This window comes from Populus euphratica, unplaced genomic scaffold, assembly GCF_000495115.2.
Source record: "Populus euphratica unplaced genomic scaffold, PopEup_1.0 scaffold71.1, whole genome shotgun sequence".
Lineage (NCBI taxonomy): Eukaryota > Viridiplantae > Streptophyta > Magnoliopsida > Malpighiales > Salicaceae > Populus > Populus euphratica.
In genome coordinates this window covers 578650-596915 of record NW_011499949.1, presented here as the reverse complement: position 1 = coordinate 596915, position 18266 = coordinate 578650, and the positions used below count along the sequence as shown (strand labels likewise).

At 34.5% G+C, this 18266-nt stretch overlaps 2 protein-coding genes across 5 annotated transcripts in view; one reads left to right on the top strand and one right to left on the bottom strand.

Annotated features, from left to right (window-relative positions):
• Positions 1–3062, top strand: part of LOC105137826 (dr1-associated corepressor-like) — a 3493-nt gene extending 431 nt beyond the window's left edge. The window contains exons 1-6 of one of the 4 annotated variants that reach the window (XM_011043713.1): positions 62–775; positions 1282–1354; positions 1597–1690; positions 1869–1985; positions 2076–2133; positions 2405–3062. In XM_011043713.1, coding sequence (XP_011042015.1) covers positions 704–775; positions 1282–1354; positions 1597–1690; positions 1869–1985; positions 2076–2133; positions 2405–2878 — 888 coding nt within the window. In that variant the 5' untranslated portion in view covers positions 62–703 and the 3' untranslated portion in view covers positions 2879–3062. The other 3 variants (XM_011043716.1, XM_011043715.1, XM_011043717.1) reach the window with 3 other exon arrangements.
• A 376-nt stretch (positions 3063–3438) lies between these two features.
• On the bottom strand, positions 3439–14410 carry DGS1 (dgd1 suppressor 1). Its single transcript, XM_011043718.1, has 14 exons — positions 14013–14410; positions 13598–13712; positions 13297–13500; positions 12731–12868; positions 12432–12593; positions 12068–12262; positions 7264–7364; positions 6701–6790; positions 5636–5708; positions 5533–5561; positions 5326–5449; positions 4716–4826; positions 3875–3975; positions 3439–3740 (listed from the first exon to the last, which is right to left on the bottom strand). The coding sequence occupies exons 1-14, from the start codon at positions 14276–14278 to the stop codon at positions 3620–3622; spliced, it is 1830 nt and encodes a 609-aa protein (XP_011042020.1). The 5' UTR covers positions 14279–14410; the 3' UTR covers positions 3439–3619.
• Between the last annotated feature and the right edge of the window lie 3856 nt (positions 14411–18266).

The following is an 18266-nucleotide window of genomic DNA, read 5'->3' as shown; positions in this document are numbered from 1 at the left end:
CTATTGGTTCTATCGATTTTTAGCAATGTTTTTTCATGGTAATGATTCTGCTACTGGGGTTGGTTTTTCGTTAATACTAACATGGGATTAGTGAATTATTGATATTTAAGGCACTGTCTAATCCGTGTTGAGTCTCAGAATCTGGTTTTGTCCTTGAAATTGCATGCCCATTTTCTTTATTTATGTACTTTCGCTTGGCACTGAATTTGGTGGCCCATCTGGGGCGGTTTGTTGGATTGGTTATGTTTTTATGTATTAACGTAGTAGAAATGGCTAAACATGAGCGGACCAACTCTTGTTTCTCGTACCAATTTGATTATGCTTAAAGAATTGCTGGTATGTAGGGCACGTTGTAATGCGTATTGACTCTTTATAGCTTTCCCTTTACCTCTGTTTTACATGTACTTTGCGTGCTGCTGAATTTGTTTGGTGGCTTATTGGTTTCATTACTTTCTTGTTCCCATCTGGGGCACTTCGCTGGATCGGTGTTGTTTTCGGGACGTTTTCGGGCTCTTTTTTATTTATTTACTATTGAGATTTTTTTTTTCACGTTCCACCCTGTTTTCTAGGGTTTCTAAATTGTGAGACAGATAGAAAATCTTGTTGCCGTTGGTGAGACTTTGCGGTGACAGGAATCAGATCAGCTTTTCTTACAAGTGGTCTTTACCTTGTGTTTTACTACCTCTTAAGCTGGTTTTGTTCCATGCACGTAATGTATGATAGAAGCATGGTAGTTTCATTCTGTGAAACAAAAAATTGTTTCTTACAAGCGCATGTAAGAAGCGCACACAGACACACAAAAATTAACGAGTTTTTAGTCTTACACTGCTATTCGACATTCGATTTGTTCTGTACTGAATGGTTGACATGAAGTTATCTTCTGCTTCCCTCGTTTCTCACCTTTCCTTGCTTGTTCGTTCCCAAAAGAACAGAGAACTGTTCTCAACCATAAATGTGAATAGGAATTGGTAGTTTTGTCCCAAGAGCAATTTCTCGTTTCTAAAAAACCTGTTCCAAAGGCTCCGGCCTCTGAACATTGTAAGAAGAGGTGTTACCACTTTGAAAGCACTTGTACCATGCAGAGGACTCTTAACTTTTGGTTTGCATCCATTTTCAATTCGAGGGTAATCTAGTGGTTCAACCTTTTAATGGGCCTATTAAAAGATATCACTTGAATTCTCGCATATATATTTATTTTTCTGGGTTATCTAGTGATTTTTTTGGGTTATGTTGATTTTTCTACCATCTGATTAGTTACTTTATCTTGGTATTATTTGATAGGCTCGGATTAAGAAGATTATGCAAACCGATGAGGATGTCGGAAAGATTGCCATGGCTGTGCCCCTTCTTGTTTGTAAGTAAATAAATATGGAGTCATGCTTATGAAATGGTGGAGATATGGTCCCTTTCTATTTTCTCTCACATCACATTTCTTACTTGGTCTCCATAAAGTCATGCTTATGCCGATGCCATGAATGGTTCCCCTCCCCGCGCTTTCTATTTTCATGTGCTACATTTATTTTCTTCAACTTGTTTTTCTTTATGTCAGTTCTGTTTCATTCATATTACCAACTAGATTTGTAATGAAATGTGCAGCTAAAGCTTTGGAACTATTTTTGCAAGATCTATGTGACCGAACTTACGAGATAACTCTGAAAAGGGGAGCCAAGACCTTGAATTCATTGCATTTGTAAGTGAGATCTTTCTCTTGTCCTTGGGTACAAATCTACCTGTGGGTGCCAAGCTGGCGACCGTAGTTCATTTTGAGTGAGAGAGAGAGAGAGAGAGAGAGAGAATGAATTTGTGTTTTCTTCGCCTTCTAGCATCAGGGAATGAAGGTGGTCTGACTTTTTCTACGAAATTTACAGGAAACAGTGTGTACAGACATTCAATGTATTTGATTTTCTGAGGGAAATTGTGAGCAAGGTTCCAGATTTAGGTGGTCCTGATGCTGCCTTTGATGAACATGGCATTGCCAAAAGAAGGTTTGGAATGTCTAGTCTTGTGTCTTATTTGTAGTTTTGGACATTTAGAGTGTCTGATGACTAATGGCATTCTTAATGCTTCAACTTCAGGAAAGTTGCTGATGATGAAGACAATTACAGTGACGAGGAGCGCAATAGAAGCAGAAGAGTAGGTTTTTGTGCCTTTCGCCTTGATTATCTTCCATATATAATTGGATGTCATGTTATCTTGAGATTGTGTAGAAACTATATATGCTCAATGTCTACTATAAAAATGCCCTTAGTTTAAATGGTGTTATTTTTCCTGTAACAAGTTAATTGTATCACCAGTTGCAGATTGTTTCTGCCTCCACTGATTAGGAGGCATACGTGGTTTATTCTGCTCTTTTTATGTTTTCGAACAATATGACCTAGAACTCAACCCACAATTCCTTTGACAGCATGAGACTACCCAGACAAGTAGCAGTGGCAGAGGAAGAGGTAGGGGCAGAGGTAGAGGCCGTGGCCGTGGCCGGGGGACGAGACCCATGGAGAGGGAGACAGCTGCACAGGATGGGAAGTTCGAAGATGACCCAGACATTGTTCATCATGATGACAAGCACAGTCCAAACCTTGGAAGGCTAGACAAGGAATACGAGCCTGAAGATTTTAAGGATAATATTCCAGCTGGAAGAAATTTACGAACACCAGTCCATGACTTTGACCTGAATTTGGACTTGGATGAGAATGGAGAAACAAAACCAGTGCTAGCTTCTGTCCCTGCAAGCTACTCAACAAAACCAATTCCTGAATTGAAGCACGAGGAAGTACCTGGATGGTCTCTAGCAGACATTGAAAGGATGGATATCGATCCCATTCAACTTGCGAACTTAAATACAAGAATAGACGAGGAAGATTATGATGAGGAAGACTGAAGTTACTAGCAAGTGTTTTTGTTCTGCTGTATATGCCTTTTCACATCCTATAAGCAATGGTAGACAACAGCTAGAATTTAGATTACACAGTAGCTTCCCTAGGCATACATAGAGATCAGTTTGTTTAACCATTCCCATGTTTGAGACGGAGCGCATTAGTCATTACTTCTAAACGTTTCTGCACTTAGGTCCATATATAGTTTATCGGATATTTATGTGGCCTTTTCCAGGCAAGGGAGTAGGGCCATGGCCCATGAAAACCACAGTGGTCCTCGTGCCCAGGAATTGATTTGAATTCCCAACTCTCCTGTGGATATTGATTTGAATTTTAAATGTAATTCAATAAATAAAAAGTTATAACAAGCAAACAAGAGGGAGCCCTTAACTCTGATTTGCTAAGGAGATTATTTTTTAAAGATGTCTCCCCTTAATTTCCTTTTAAAAACCTTAGAACAGACCTGTTAAACTCAATGGGCTAAAGTTTCAATCCATTGTTGAACTGCCCGACACAGACCTATATTTGATAATGTCTGGACAGTATTTTTCGATGTACATCTAGATTGAATTAATGATTTTTTTTTTTTTGATTTCGATAGGAAGATATAAAAACAGTAAAAAAACACCTCAACCCAGATGATTTTATGGATGGTTTCAACAAAATGTGCTCTTATTTTCTTTTAATCCTTTTTTTGGTGGGGATGAAGGAATTAAATTGAGGGGGAGAAAAAACAAAATATGAACCTATTGTCGTTTCAATGAAGGAAGCAGGCACTCGTAAACCCGCTCCATGCGAGATAACACCATGAGCTTATAGTCAGTTTGAAGGCGGGGCTTCCCCAGATCAATAATATCCTGTCTCAACCTGTTCAAAACATATTTCCAATTAGCTTAAGACCAAACTCATACTTGCCTTGTACTAGAGAGAAGGATGGGAACATCTCAGCAAGAGATTTTGGATAATAAAGATAATAAGTAAAACTCGGAGATGACACTAACCATTGCCATTCACCAGTGGCTTTTGCATGCCCTTCTACAGCATGGAACAGGCGATCCAGACAATGTAACACTAATCCAAACATGCATTGTGACTCCTTTTCCTGTAAAACAAATGAAACGAGGGTTGATGTATCTATATTCATAATGCATTGGCAACAATCGAACGCGTTTGAATCATTTAAAAGTGGCAGCAGGAGAAAAGAAACTTTAAAACTTTTGGTCCTTTGACAAGAGCTGAAAGAGTGACCAGCAAGTGACTCCCAAATTCAAATCTCGTACCAAGACCGAGAGAGGAGATAACATCGTGAAAGTTGGACAACAACTCCAGAACTTTCAAAGAAAACACTAGCCATGGCGCATCATAATTTTTTTTAAAATTTTTTCTCATATCAAGCAGTTCTTTAAAAAATAGGCCGGGATAAGCACAGTGAGATGCCATAATAAAGATCAGGCAGCCAAATTTCCAAGTACATTTACAGGAAGATTTATAGCAGGACATAAAAAATAAACATATTGACATCTCCTATGCAACCAAGATTTTTGTATAAATCAGAGTTTATCCAAGTTTTACCAATCATTCATCTACTCAGAAAAGAATAACACACAAGACCATAAACCCTCTTATACCTTCTGTCAAGTAGAAAAGATAATGGCCGATAACTAATGCATGAGCGCGAGGGAAAAGCCCTGTCATTCTAGGGTTAAAAAAGATAGATAATTCATATAATGCAATAAATTTCATTTACACTACAAATCTAACAAAAATATCAATAGATACTAAATAATTGAGGTAACAGGGAGAACTAGGAAAAATAGTCCTAAAAGAAATCCAGATTCATACCAGTCCTTGGTTAACGTAAGTTTGATATTGAGCAATTCCTTTCTCAACCTCCACTAAAAGCAGTCTCCTTTGGCGCCGAGCAATTCTGCCCCTTCCTTCTGCTCTAGTATCCTGATACAAATAAGCAGAATCAGCAGCCACGGAATAAAAATAGGGAAGAAACATGAACAGTGAAAGGATTGAAGCATTTACAGAATTTGATTGTTAATCTCATTAGATACTGCATGTTTATTCAATATGCCAATTGTTTTAAATGGACCACGAATCCTAACCTAAGGCTCAAGTGCATGCTCTATAGAAGTATAGAAAGTGTTATGCTCAATAGAAGTATAAAGAATGTCATGCTAGCTGAAAAGAGTCCAAGCTTTTTTATGCCAAATGAAAAGCAATAAATATCCTCTCTCTCACAACAATCATTAAATTCTTCCCTGGATTAAAGAATAAAACACCACAGCAACAGTAAGCATGGGAATTTACTCAAGCTGAACTTGTCTGAACTAATGATACGCATGTGTATTATCAAATATCTTTTAATTCCTATACCTGGTAACAGACTAATTCTCTTCACGAAGTTATTCTAAGAAAGGTAAAAAGATAAGTAAATTCTTACCCGTTTAAACCATGCACGCAATAACATTAGCAGCAAAAGAGAGAGAAAGAAAGCCGGTAAGGCCGCAAGAATAGCAAAATTGATCTCATTTGCCTTGAGAATCTGATCAAGTTCAAGCATCGCCCTGATTAAAGATAAAGACAATTGAGATAAACATGGTCAAGGAACATTAATCATCTATCCATGATACAAGGTCAGTGAACTCACGTCTCAATATCCAATTTTAGCTTCTGAACCTGAAATAGCAAGAACCCATTATAACATGGCCAAAAGTATAAGAAAATAACATAATAAAAATAGTCTGCAGTACCTGGATCAGCAAGGCATGAGCAAGCTCTCCCTTTAAGAGATTCTGAATAGGATGAGTAAGTTCCTGTTCATACCTGCATTAAAATTAAAAAGATGATTATTTTGCTTTTCAGTCAAAAAAACAAAGACTGCCAGAAAACATAATTAGATCAGTAATTTTGTAGAAGTAGCAATTCAAAATAATGACATGAAGTTAACACCAAAGAAAAAAAGAAGTTAATAATTCAGAGAGATTTTAAGAGTATTAGCCCCTCTCAAAAATATAAAAAACCTACCACCTTCCTAGATAAATTTATCAAAGATATGATTTGAGTTTCTTTAACTTTGAGTAAAATTTCTATTGACTGAAAGCAGATTTAACCAATGTACATGGGGATTATGTCCCTTAAAACATTCTTTGTGCACACAAATGTGTCCAAACAAAAACAAACTAGTATCAAATTTGTCTTGTCAATGCCTTCAGCAAATTTACAGCAGATAAACGACTCAATCAACTTCTACATTTGACAAACACATATGATGCACATGAGGACATGGTGAAAATAGTTTAGTAATAAGCCATTCTTATTGCCATTGGCAATCATCAAAGTAGGATCTTTAAACAAAGCAAAAGGATTAGGAACAGTGGCTGAGGGTGGACAAATTATAGAACGAGTGAGGACTTGAATAGAATACACATAATTTTGAGGGGCCATATAAGATTTTATTAAAAATAAACTAAAATCGAAGGGCTGTATTGTGAAATGGAAAAATCTTTCATGAGGAAACTAAGTGGGTAAGAACAGAAAGCCAATACAAAAAAAGATAACTATTGCTTGGTTCCCCTTATTTTTCAATATTCTGGTGCCTCACATGCATGTTCTTCAACTTTCCGGTTCCCCTTTATTGTTCCTTGGATGCATCAATTTACTATACTAAACAATGAGTCAGGCATGGCAGAAAACTAGTAATAGAGTTAATCATTCCCTTCTGTTGTTCTATACTTTAAGTGTCGTATGGTATTTGTCGAAATATAATATCAAGGGTAATGATAAAGACCCAGAATAAGTTCGGCAAAGAAGTCAACCTGTCCATAACTATTTCAAGCATTTCCTGATCTGATGCATGTTCAGGGAACTTTTGACCTTTTGTCTGCTCGCTGAAAGCCAATAACATTCTGCATCTCAAGCAAATAATTAAGTAAGGGTTGAGTGAAGATCAACCTAAAAGAAGAAAAACACTTTTAAAAGAAAATGATATGGCAGCATCTTCTGTGCAAGGGGATAGCAAGACCCCTTTTTGATTAGTTCCATACACCAACATGATATTCTCTTCCATTATTTTTCAATGTCAACTTGTCTTTTTTTTATCATGTGAACATGTTATGTATTCTTCACTGTTCTTGACCCTCTCTTGTCATAATTAAGCTTGCAGGTAATTTAGAAACTATATAAGCATTATCTTCAGAGTCAAGGTCGAATACATGAAATACATGATTGTCAATAAGGTTCACGGCATCATTGCAGCTGAGTCCAAAACATACACACTATAGTTTTATGAGATTGAAGTACAATACTCTTTTTGTATAACAAGTAATCACCATCCAATATAATAGGTAATGAGTCCACAAGAAATGGGAGAAAGTTTAACCTATGCAGCGAACTGGCAGTCAACTGCACTTCTTCTACCTCCATCACACCTTTGTGTCTCTTCCTGAATGTATCAAAAAGTTCATCTCTAATGGACAGAAGCTGTTCATAAATCAAGTTCCACACCATTAAATCATTTGAGCAAATAATCCCTAAATAACAAGGAATATATAAATAATTTGGAGACAAAGAAAGTGTGAGTCCAATGCTTATTATGAAATGACTTCCTCTGAATATTCAAAGGGATCCAGAACAAATGGAAGGATACAAAAAGCACACTTGAGGGCCAAAATGTCTCCTTGAATAACCAGCTTATTCTGAGATTTTAACATGAAGAAGCCCATATATTTACGCCACATTGGCCAAGTATTGAGTTAACGAGATATTTTGAGATGATTACAAAAATCAAACATTGGTTCTTAAAAAACTCAGGACATGATTTTTTTTTATTATTATTATTATCTTTGCCTGGTCGACTTCGATGAGATTGAGATATGCACTCGTGATTTATAATAGGTATGGAATCCTATACTTAATTATCTAGAATAAACTAAAAGATTGGTCAATTAAGGGATTTGATCGACTCTTGCATAACTAAAGTGAGACTTATGTACACAACAAACAACAACTTGGCCATAAGGAAATTCATTCTTTTCTTTCAAATTATCTTGGTATCAAAGCTTTGTTGACTAAATGATCACAAGTTCAAATCTCATTACCCCTATTTTTTCTTCAAATTAAAATTAATTTTATAACATAAGGTAGTTTGAGTTTATGTAAGTTTCAAGCTCAAAAAATTCACTTGAAGAGATGTTTTAGAGAAAAATATAAATCATATCTTTGGATCTCACTTAAAAATTTAAATTTTTGGGTTGAGATGATTATTGGACATAATATGAGAGCTTAGGAGTTATAAAAAAAATTTCAATGTCTTCAAAGTACTAGTTGCTGCTCGTGTCTGGTTGTCTCTTGGCCAAAATTGCTCTTCTTTACTCGCGTTGAGGCCTACAGATTGTTTAGAGAATTCTTCTACAAAATTCTCTTTATGTTTGTGATTGATTGTCTCTTGGCCATAGTTGATTTTTCTCTACGTTATTTGGCATCATTTCTCCTCTTTGAATTTCTTTTTTTTGAAAATATGTTGAGCAATAAAGAAATTATAATGAATTGATTTTATGGGAAAAATTACTTTCTTTGGGAATTTCATTTACAAAATTTTATTCAAGGAAACGAGTTACAGGGTTATATTGATAAAACTGAAACAGAACCAACTGATCTCAAGGATCAAGCTCAATGGATTTCAAATAATGCTCAAGTTATTAGTTGGATTTTGGGATTAGTTGAATCCTATATAACATTCAATTAGTTACCTATCAAACTACTCCTGCCATGTGGAACTATCTAAAACAGGACTATTATCAAGAAGATGATGCAAGGGAATTTCAACTTGAACATGATCTTCAAAAATGCACGTAGGGTGGTAAGCCTGTTCAGGACTATTATTATGATTTTGTATCTCTTGCAATTGAATATGTATATATTGTCTATGCTGGAAACTCCAGGACCAGAAGTAGAAGGATTGATTCTCATAATAATAAATAAAAATAAAAAATGGGTCAAAAAGTTTTTTTCCCGAAAATTTTCGAGTTCAAAATAAATGTTCAATAACAAGTTGATTAATTAATTCAATAAGAAATGGGAGTTAGAACTCAATTTTGCACTTCCCATAATACAAAAGATTTATGAAAAGTTCAAACGACATCAATTTCTCAAGAAACTTAGAAAGAAGTTTGAGCCTCTTCATGCCATATTGATGAACAAACAACCACCATTTAGACAATCGTCTCCATCATTTATTGAGGGAAGAACAATGACTCTAGTCATTAAGCACAATAGAACATTAGGCCGTCTAAGGTGGCCTTCTAAACACAACAAATTCAAGTATCAGGAAATGGACAAGATTCAATGTTTCTCATTAAATAACTATATAAAAGAAAAAAATTAGCATTATTATAAGGAGTCTGGAAATGTTATTAGGGATTGTATACATCGGCCACAAAGTCATAAAATTCAGGCATACAATGTGGATTATTCAACACTAGGGTTTTTTGTTTCCTCAACTGTTTCTTCTGATGCCACAAGTTTTGTCCCTATTACTCATGTTATCTAAACTCCTCTATTTTGAATCGTATGACTTGGTCCCCACATAATCTTACCATAATTTCCCCAACTATGATCCTAATCAAATTCATATTGCAATAGAACCTATTTTTATTTTTGGAATTGGGATTGTTCATATTAACTCCTTTTAAGTTCTTATAGTGTTTTTCTTATCCCAAAGTTAACTGACAATTGATTTTTGTTGGCCAACTCGTGAAAGATAATTGTCTTGCTGTTTTTTTTCTCATTTTGGTTGAGTTGTTCAAGATTTGGGCACAAAGAGGATCATCATACTTGGGATCTTATGTCATGTCCCTTTAAAGTTAAACCAATTAGGTGTAAGTGAGCGTATAGTGTTACGCCTAATGGTTCTTTGGACATTTATAAAGCTTGTTTAATGGCACTAGGAAATCATCAAGAATATGGAGTAAACTATGACAAGACATTTGCTCCAGTTACCAAATTGACTACCGTGCATACAATCTTAGATATTGATGCTTCTCATCATTGAAGCTTATCTCAGATGGATGTTTAGAATGTTTTTCTCCATGGTGATCTAGATGAAGTTATTTTTATGACTTCACCTCTATGATATCATTTAGTTAGCTTCAAACATGTTTGTCGATTAAGTGGATTAAGGAAATCTTTCTATAGTCTTAAACAAGCTCCAGGTGTATAGTTTGAATAAAGCGCTTATGATCCATTTATGTTTTCTCGTCGAACCGTTCAAGGTATAAGAATGCCGTTCAAGGTATAACCATTCTTTTGATCTATGTCGATGAAATTTTGATTACAGGTGATGATGTCTCTAGAACTCACTATTTGAAGATAACCTTACAATAGCCTTTCCACACCAAGGATCTTGGTCCATTGACATATTTTCTAGGGCTTAAGATCTCTCTGTTAATATGATGTTTTTGTCAATCAATACAAATATGCTCAAGATAGTGTTGATCTTGCTCAAGTGCAAGGTCCTAGCACATATAATACTCCTATGAAGCTCAATGTTAAACTCCATTCTAATAATGGGGATGTTATTGATGACCCAACTCATTTTCAAAGAATTGATGGGAAACTCAACTACTTAACGGTTACTCGACCTGATATAGCACATGCAGTTTGGTTAGTTTATGACCACGTCATATTCATATAATTGTTGCTCATTGTGTTGTTTAGTATATTTTGGGGACAATTCTTAGAGGATTTTTCTTTCCTTATTAAGTGATCTTAAAATGACTGCTTACGCTAATGAAGATTAGGGTGGTTTCCCTAGCTCTCATCGTTCTACTACTAGATGATGTTTATTTTTAGGCAAACCCTAATTTCTAGAAAATCTAAGAAACAAGATCATGTCTCAAAATCTTCAACTAAAGTTGAATATCAAGCTATGTCCCATCCATGTTTGAATATTACATGGCTTCAAGGTCTACTTACTAAACTTGGATTTTCTCCACTCCATCCAACTTCTTTTCATGTCGACAATACTACTGTTATCCAGTTTATTATAAATGCACAAAGCACATTGAGATTGACTATCATTAGATCTAAGAAGTTTTTTAAGAAAAAATGATTATTCTTTCACATGTTTCTTCTCGTAACCAAATTGCCAATATTTTCACCATAGGATGACTAAAGAACATCAATACTTAATTGGCACATTCTTGTTGTTTGATCTATCAACATCAATTTGAGGGGGAGTGTCAATACATTTGATGAGATTTGTGCTATAAATTAAGGATTGTGATTTGATGAGATTTGTGCTGTAAATTAGAGATTGTGATGGGCTGTAACTTAGGGGTTGTGATTTATAATAGGCATGTAATCCTTGATATAATTAGCTAGCATAAACTAAGGAATTGGTTAGTCAATTAAGGGATTTGATTTACTCTTATATAACTATAAATAAGGACCTATGTACACATCAAACAACTAGGCAGAAAGAAAATCCATTCTTTTCTTTCAAATTATCAGTATCTAGATGGGCTAAAATAATGGTGATTTCATCAGTATTTGGATTGGCTCAACATTTTTACAAAAATAATGTATGGGCTTAGAAGTTTAGAATTGAGCTATCCAAGTCAATCACTAAAACCTAAAAGTCTCAATATATCCTAATCCAATCAAGAGTTAGGACTGCTAATGCACCCATACATACCAAAGTAAGTTGGACAACCTCCATCTAGTCTCTAACTAATGGTAAGATTTGTTAGCCATTAAATACATTTTACCTTGAGTCTTAAAACCTAATTCAAAATCTTTTTATGGTATAAGCACTACTTGATATAAGCTTCACTTCCAATTAGTTCTCATACCATTGGTTTTTTATAGCTGTCTCAATTCAATCAACTAGAGGTACAGAACCCTTGAGGTACAATGCTTATTACTTTTCATTGCTATGAACAACACAGTTTTATGAAATTTTTACTATAATTAATTTGTTGAAGATAAGCTCATCTTTCATTGATATGATCATCTACAATGCTTTATATTATTGATATCCAATAAATTGAGTACTTAATATCTTCATCAAAATTTATTTTATGGTCTACATGCTTATACTTGTTAAATATCCAAAAGCTGAAAGCATTTAGGGCCAGTCAACCTAACAGTAAGAAGAGCAATGAGAAGGGCAAGTTAGGGCATACCGGTTGCTCCACGTGATCATTAAAGAAGCTAATAGTTGAGTCCTTGGCTTCACGAATCCAGTTGTCAATATCAGGGCTTCCCATCAAACGACTATGTTGAAGGAGCCACAAGGAACAAAATGACAAGCCAACTACACCACATGTGTGGCGGATCCAGTGCTGGGATAATTTACTAGGCTTTTGGTGTTTGGAAACCTTAGAAAGGAGAAGAAACAAATATATCTCAAAAAAGTTGACCAACCATTAGGCAATAATTATCTATAAGAAACAATAAAGATATACAAGAGTAAGTAGAAGAAGAAGCAATCAACCAATAAAAATAATCAATCAATTAACAAATGCAGCCTATGGGAAGCACTGTTACCATAACAGATATATAGGAGTCCAATTTCTCAAGATTTTTATAAACCGCATTGATGGCATCACTGATTTCACAATCTGTCCACTGAGACCCTTCTTGATTAACTTGTGGTGATTTCTCAAATACAAGTGGAAATGAATAGCTTCCTTCAACAGAAGAATCAGTCTGCACATCATTGAAGTGAAAAGTAAGTAATAGCAACTTTTATTAGGATGAGAAAAAACCACAAAAAAGTCACAAGCAAATTATCATTGCCACAAGGATGGGGAAAAACTGCAATCATCATATGTTAGTTTCTCCACCTGACGTATTGCATGTAAATGGCCAATTGCTGCCTCCAAATTTGAAAATAAACGATTAATAACTGCTAGTAATGGCGGAAATGACTTTTCTGGATCTTCCACTAACTGCTCTCCACATCTATCAACTTCCATGTAAACCTACAAGTGAAGTGAAGCAAAGCAATTGATTGGTAATTAGTTCTTACAATGTTTTTTTGAACACACAATGCTCATTGATGTATCCATTAACATCCACAAAGAAAAAACATAAAAATTTGACACTAAGAATTTTTTTTTACATTTCAAGCCCATATGTCAAAGAAATTTTACTCATTTCCGAGTTTTCTAATTATCAATGAAGAGCAAGTTCATATATAGTGTTAGAGAACAATACGAATCATACATTAAGACCTCACCTAAACAACTTAAACTTTTGGGGTGAGATAGTTCAAGGTTTTAATAACCAACAATCACAAGTTCGAATCTTGCTCCCCACATTGAGATAATTATTTGACATTCAGGTCAAATAATTAGTAAGAATTATCTATGAAATACAAAACCAAAACCGAAAGCAGCATCACACGAACCTCGGCCAAGAATGTAGCAATGGCACATCTTAAGCTGCTTAAGATAACTATCCTCTCGGAAATATAAGCAGAAGCAAATTGACTTAGATGCTGCATAGACCAACCATCAACAATGCTTTGACGCAACAACTGAGCTGTTCCGCCAAGGAAAGCATGTGGCCCTCTCTCGAAAATCATAAAGTACAATTTCCGAGCATTAGATGCCTGCAGTTACAAACAAATCAAAGCAAAACGATCACAACAGAGAGAACTTACCAGATACAACGGTTAACAACAAACACACTGGGTGTAGTATCAGTACCTCTATTAAAGGTTGCCAAAATTGCAAATTATCTTGAATGTTGTGCAAATGTATAAAAATATGCCCCATGATATCCTCCAAAACATCATACACCCTCGAAGACTCTATCCTAACCCTGCACATACAGAAAACACGACATCATCTCTAATAAATTCTAGATTTAAGAAAATAAATATAACAAATTAAAATAATTATACTTATTTATCCATCATTATTTACAAAAACAATAATATTTCATAATTTTTTTAATTAAGTTTATGCACTAATTTCTAATCAGCGTTCAATTACCAGTAGCGATTTTTTCATAAGAAAAGTGAAATAATGCCTAGATATCAACAAAAAAAAAAACTAGTAATTAATTAACAATTAAACAGGAAAATCAAAATGTGAAGAGAGTGAGAGAAAGAGTAAATACACAGAAGAATAGAGAGTGTTAGAAGGGAGAGGGAGTGGGAGGCAAGCCTTGCGTCGTCTACGAGGAAAAAAGACGCGTCGTCCGGTTTGAACGCAGAGATTGGAGATTCTGGAGAGAAAATCGCAGGAATCATGGAAAGAGAGGGGAAAGAGAGCAGCAAGTCGGTTGCGGAGATAGTGAGAGTAGACAGAGAGAATAAATCCTTTCTGCTTATTGGCTTCGGTTTCGTCTTCTTCGTTTTTACGTCGATGCTCTTCCAAATCCATTGATGGATGCTCTCTCTAAGCTCCTGATATCTGCTCGTCAGTTTCAAAATGTAACGGCGCTGCTGCCTGCCGAGGAAGCAGCAGTTTGTATCTGAAAAATACGGGATCCATCTCTGTTCGTGGTAAATACCAAATACCCCTTCCAACAATCAAAATTAATTAACAGCCTATGGTTTAAACTCATGAAGTAAAAAAGAAAAACAAAAGGACCAATCTAAAAAATTCTTTAAATTGTAAGGAATAAATTGTTACACAGTTTAAATTGCTCTCGTTCTTTTAAAAGATGATCATCCTTTTGTCTTTGAAATAATATGTAGTTCCATACCTCATTATAGAAAGAATTAGTGGCAAACATACGATAATGAATAATGGAAACATTATTGCCGGCCATTTTGATAGCTCGAAACAAAACAAAGATTAACATGATAGTGCTATAAATTTTGTCATTTGTTTTCACAACAATTAGTAACCTGACAAGGCACACCATCTACCAAAATTCTAGCAGCAAATCCTATCGCTTAGTATAGTATAGATCCATCAAATTTGAAGTTACGAATGAGCTTAACCTAAATTCAAAGACAAAACCTGACCTTCAATATTTCTTACATTTACATCACTCATTATCCATCATAAAAAATTGTCCTTTCACCCAAAACACAGTTTTAGTATCCGTTAGTGATATGGACATAACCACTAGTCTCATGAACCCATTACTGATGTACAAGACAACCTGGTTTTACCTGTACTCGAGGCAACATATGTAGAAACAAGACATCAAGTGAACGTTTCTGCTTAAACCAATTGTGGCTAATAGCTTTATTATATAAGAATTGTATAGATATACATGGAAGTAAATAGCTACAATGAATTGCAGGAATGATCATTGGATAAAATTCAACATCTCTAGTCAAGGGATCGTTTTGTAATTGTCACGGGATTGTTTTGCAGCTGTCAAGGAAATATGAGATATGCTCATTTTCTTAATTGTTTCTATTATTGTTATAATCTTCTTGTTAGAACAATAATCTTCTTGTTAGATAAGTGGGAGTGATATCTACTTACAAACATGTTGAGTTTGTTTCGAAACCATGAAAATTGAGAAGAGGACAAGGTCTTGGTAAATCTATCTACAATTTGATTGTCACTTCCAATGAATTAAACATGAAGAGCTCCTCGTGTTTGCATGTTATCGCACAAAATGATAATTAACTTCTATAAGTTTGATGTGTGCATGCATTATTGGGTTGGCAACTAGATATGTAGTGTTGATATTATCACAAAACAAGGTAGGAGGTTTAGTTAAGAACACACCTAGATCATAAAGTAAAAATTGTATCTAACACAAGTTTATTATAACAATAATAACAATAATATTTGAGGTTAGAACCAAGACATAAAAAACCACCTATTATAGAATAAGGATTATCTAATGATCCAACTCAACCCAAATCAAATAATTCATTGAGAGAGAAACTAGATAATGGGCAAAGAGTAATACCATAGCCAACAATATTTTTAAGATATTGCAATATTTGTTTGGAAGCTTTAAAGTATATTGTTGTGGGAGAATGCATATACTAATATACTTGATTTATAGCATAAGATAAATATAGTATTGTCATGATGAGGTATTGTAATGCCCTAACAACACTATAATATGATATAGCATCATTAAGAGAATCACCATTAAATTTAAACATTTCAGAGCCATATGCCATTAGTGTGGAAACTAGTTGAGACCAATCATAAAAGAATGCTTTAAAATCTTCTTTGTATACTTTGTTTAAGTGATAATGATGGATTGAGAATCATGATGAACCTCAATTTTTAGGAAGAAATTTAAAGAACCAAAGTCCCTCATGTTAAAATGAGATGATAAGTATTAACTAAGACTCTCGATCCTTTTTGTATCATTACTAAAAATGACAATATTATCAACATATATGATATAACCCAATTTTTAACCCTCTATTTTTTTTAATATTTTCAAAATAAAAAAAATAAAAAAAATATACTCTTGATATATTTGCATCATTTTCACATTTTCAACGTCTTCTAAAAAGAATTCAAATTTTAAATTTCTTTTCAACACATTCAGCTTTTAGCGCGTTATTTTTAAAATTATTGATTTTTCCTATTGAGTCGATTTTGACGTTGTCTTTTTTTTCAAGAAAATAAAAAAGAAAAATAAAAAATATTTGAATAAAAGACCAAAATGCAAAGGAAGAAAATGAAGGACCAAAGTATTTTTGGAACCAAGCAACAGGGAGGAAAAAGACAAATTATTTTGCCTATAAATAGGTGGTTATCTCACACAAGGAAAAAGGGAGGGAAAAAAAAACTCAAAAATACAAAAAAAAAAAACAGATTCTTTCCCTCACTCACAAGAAAACGCACACCCACAACCTCCATCTCCATGGCTAAAAATGACCAAACCCAGCCTATTTCATACCCATTGTCACCATCACTGGTAGCCTCTCTCCAAAACCCATGACAACATCTCATTGTCTAGTCACTCCTCATAAAATGAAAAAAAAAATTCATATCAAACCTTTGACTAGCACTTAAAACCTCAATGTCTAACACCATTCCCTACTTCTTCTTTACTAAGAGCAAGCCCTTTAAAATCTGACCCTCTCTTAGCAAGAATATCATAAGTACCAGTCATTCCATCTTTTACCCCTACAAAAAAATAATCATGGCATTTCATCTTCTTCTCTTAACTAGCCTTACCTTTTTTTCATCTTCTTCAACAACGACCTCTCTTATCTTTTTCATTATCAACTATCGCTGCCACTAACAACAACAAACTCATAACGTAAGTGACCACCCTTTCCACACCACTAGCCCACACATAGTTAAAACCTAGCTTTACCTTTTCTCCTTTAACCACGCCAATAACAGTAGCAGAGCTTCAACTAATAGCTCCTTACAATAACCCATTAACTAACCCTCTTTACCACCGAATCAGCTAAGACACTCATATAAGGCCAACTTACAATTCCAATGTTAGCAACCATTGCCAGGTACACCTCTCACCATTTTGAAGAAAACCGTTAACCATTACCTATGATAGCCTAACACAACCAGTAACTCCCTTTCTTTTTCATAACAGCTGCCTATAAAAAAGAAGAAGTGAGACTATAAAAATCAAATCTATATAAAAAAATGCATTTTCTTGTATGATTTGGCATTTTTGTAGGTAATGGTGAAACTTACCACTAGTACCAGAAAAAGACATTTTAGATCCACTTATTTTTTTCACTTTATTGGTGTCTCTCTCAAATCATAACTTCATGATTAAACCCGAAACCCCTTCAATTCTAGGAGGTGATTTTGTTATTCGATGTCGTGCATGTCACGACAATAAAGAAGTAAAAATATGCATCCACTTTGTATATGTCAAAAAAAAAATAATGAAGAATATGCCTTAATAGTAATGAATTTAAGTTCTACCGGTATATAACTGAATATATTGAACCAAGCTCTTAGAGCTTGTTTGAGGTTATAAATTGCTTTGTGAAGATGACATGTATAATCTGATTTGTTGGGGCTGACAAAACCATAAGGTTATTTCATGTAAACTTCTTTTGTAGTTGACTATGAAGAAATGTATTATATACATCAAGTTATTGATGAGGCTAGTTGTAAGTGTAAGCAAGTGAAAACACAATACAAATAGTTGGGGACTTAACAACATAGGTAAATGTATCTCTAAAATCAATGCCTTATTGTTGATGACATCCCTTTATAATAGCTCGAGCTTTATGCCTTCCCATAGTCTCATTTGAAAGATGTTCTTAAAGACTCATTTACAACCAATAACATTAAGATCTGGTTAAGGTGGAACTAGAGACCAAGTGCCATTTTAAATCAAAGCATTGAACTCTTTTAACATTGTTGTTCATCAATAAAAAATGCTTAATTGTTTTGGAATAACAAATATGATCTATTGTAACAATTACTAAAAAGGAGTATCATTTTACAA

Coding starts and splice junctions, on each gene's coding strand:
- DGS1 (XM_011043718.1), bottom strand. CDS start 14,278: ATGGATTTGGAAGAGCATCGACGTAAAAACGAAGAAGACGAAACCGAA. Junction 13,501..13,597: donor TTTGGCAACCTTTAATAGAG/GTACTGATACTA, acceptor TTGTAACTGCAG/GCATCTAATGCTCGGAAATT. Junction 12,594..12,730: donor ATTTACATGCAATACGTCAG/GTGGAGAAACTA, acceptor AATGATGTGCAG/ACTGATTCTTCTGTTGAAGG.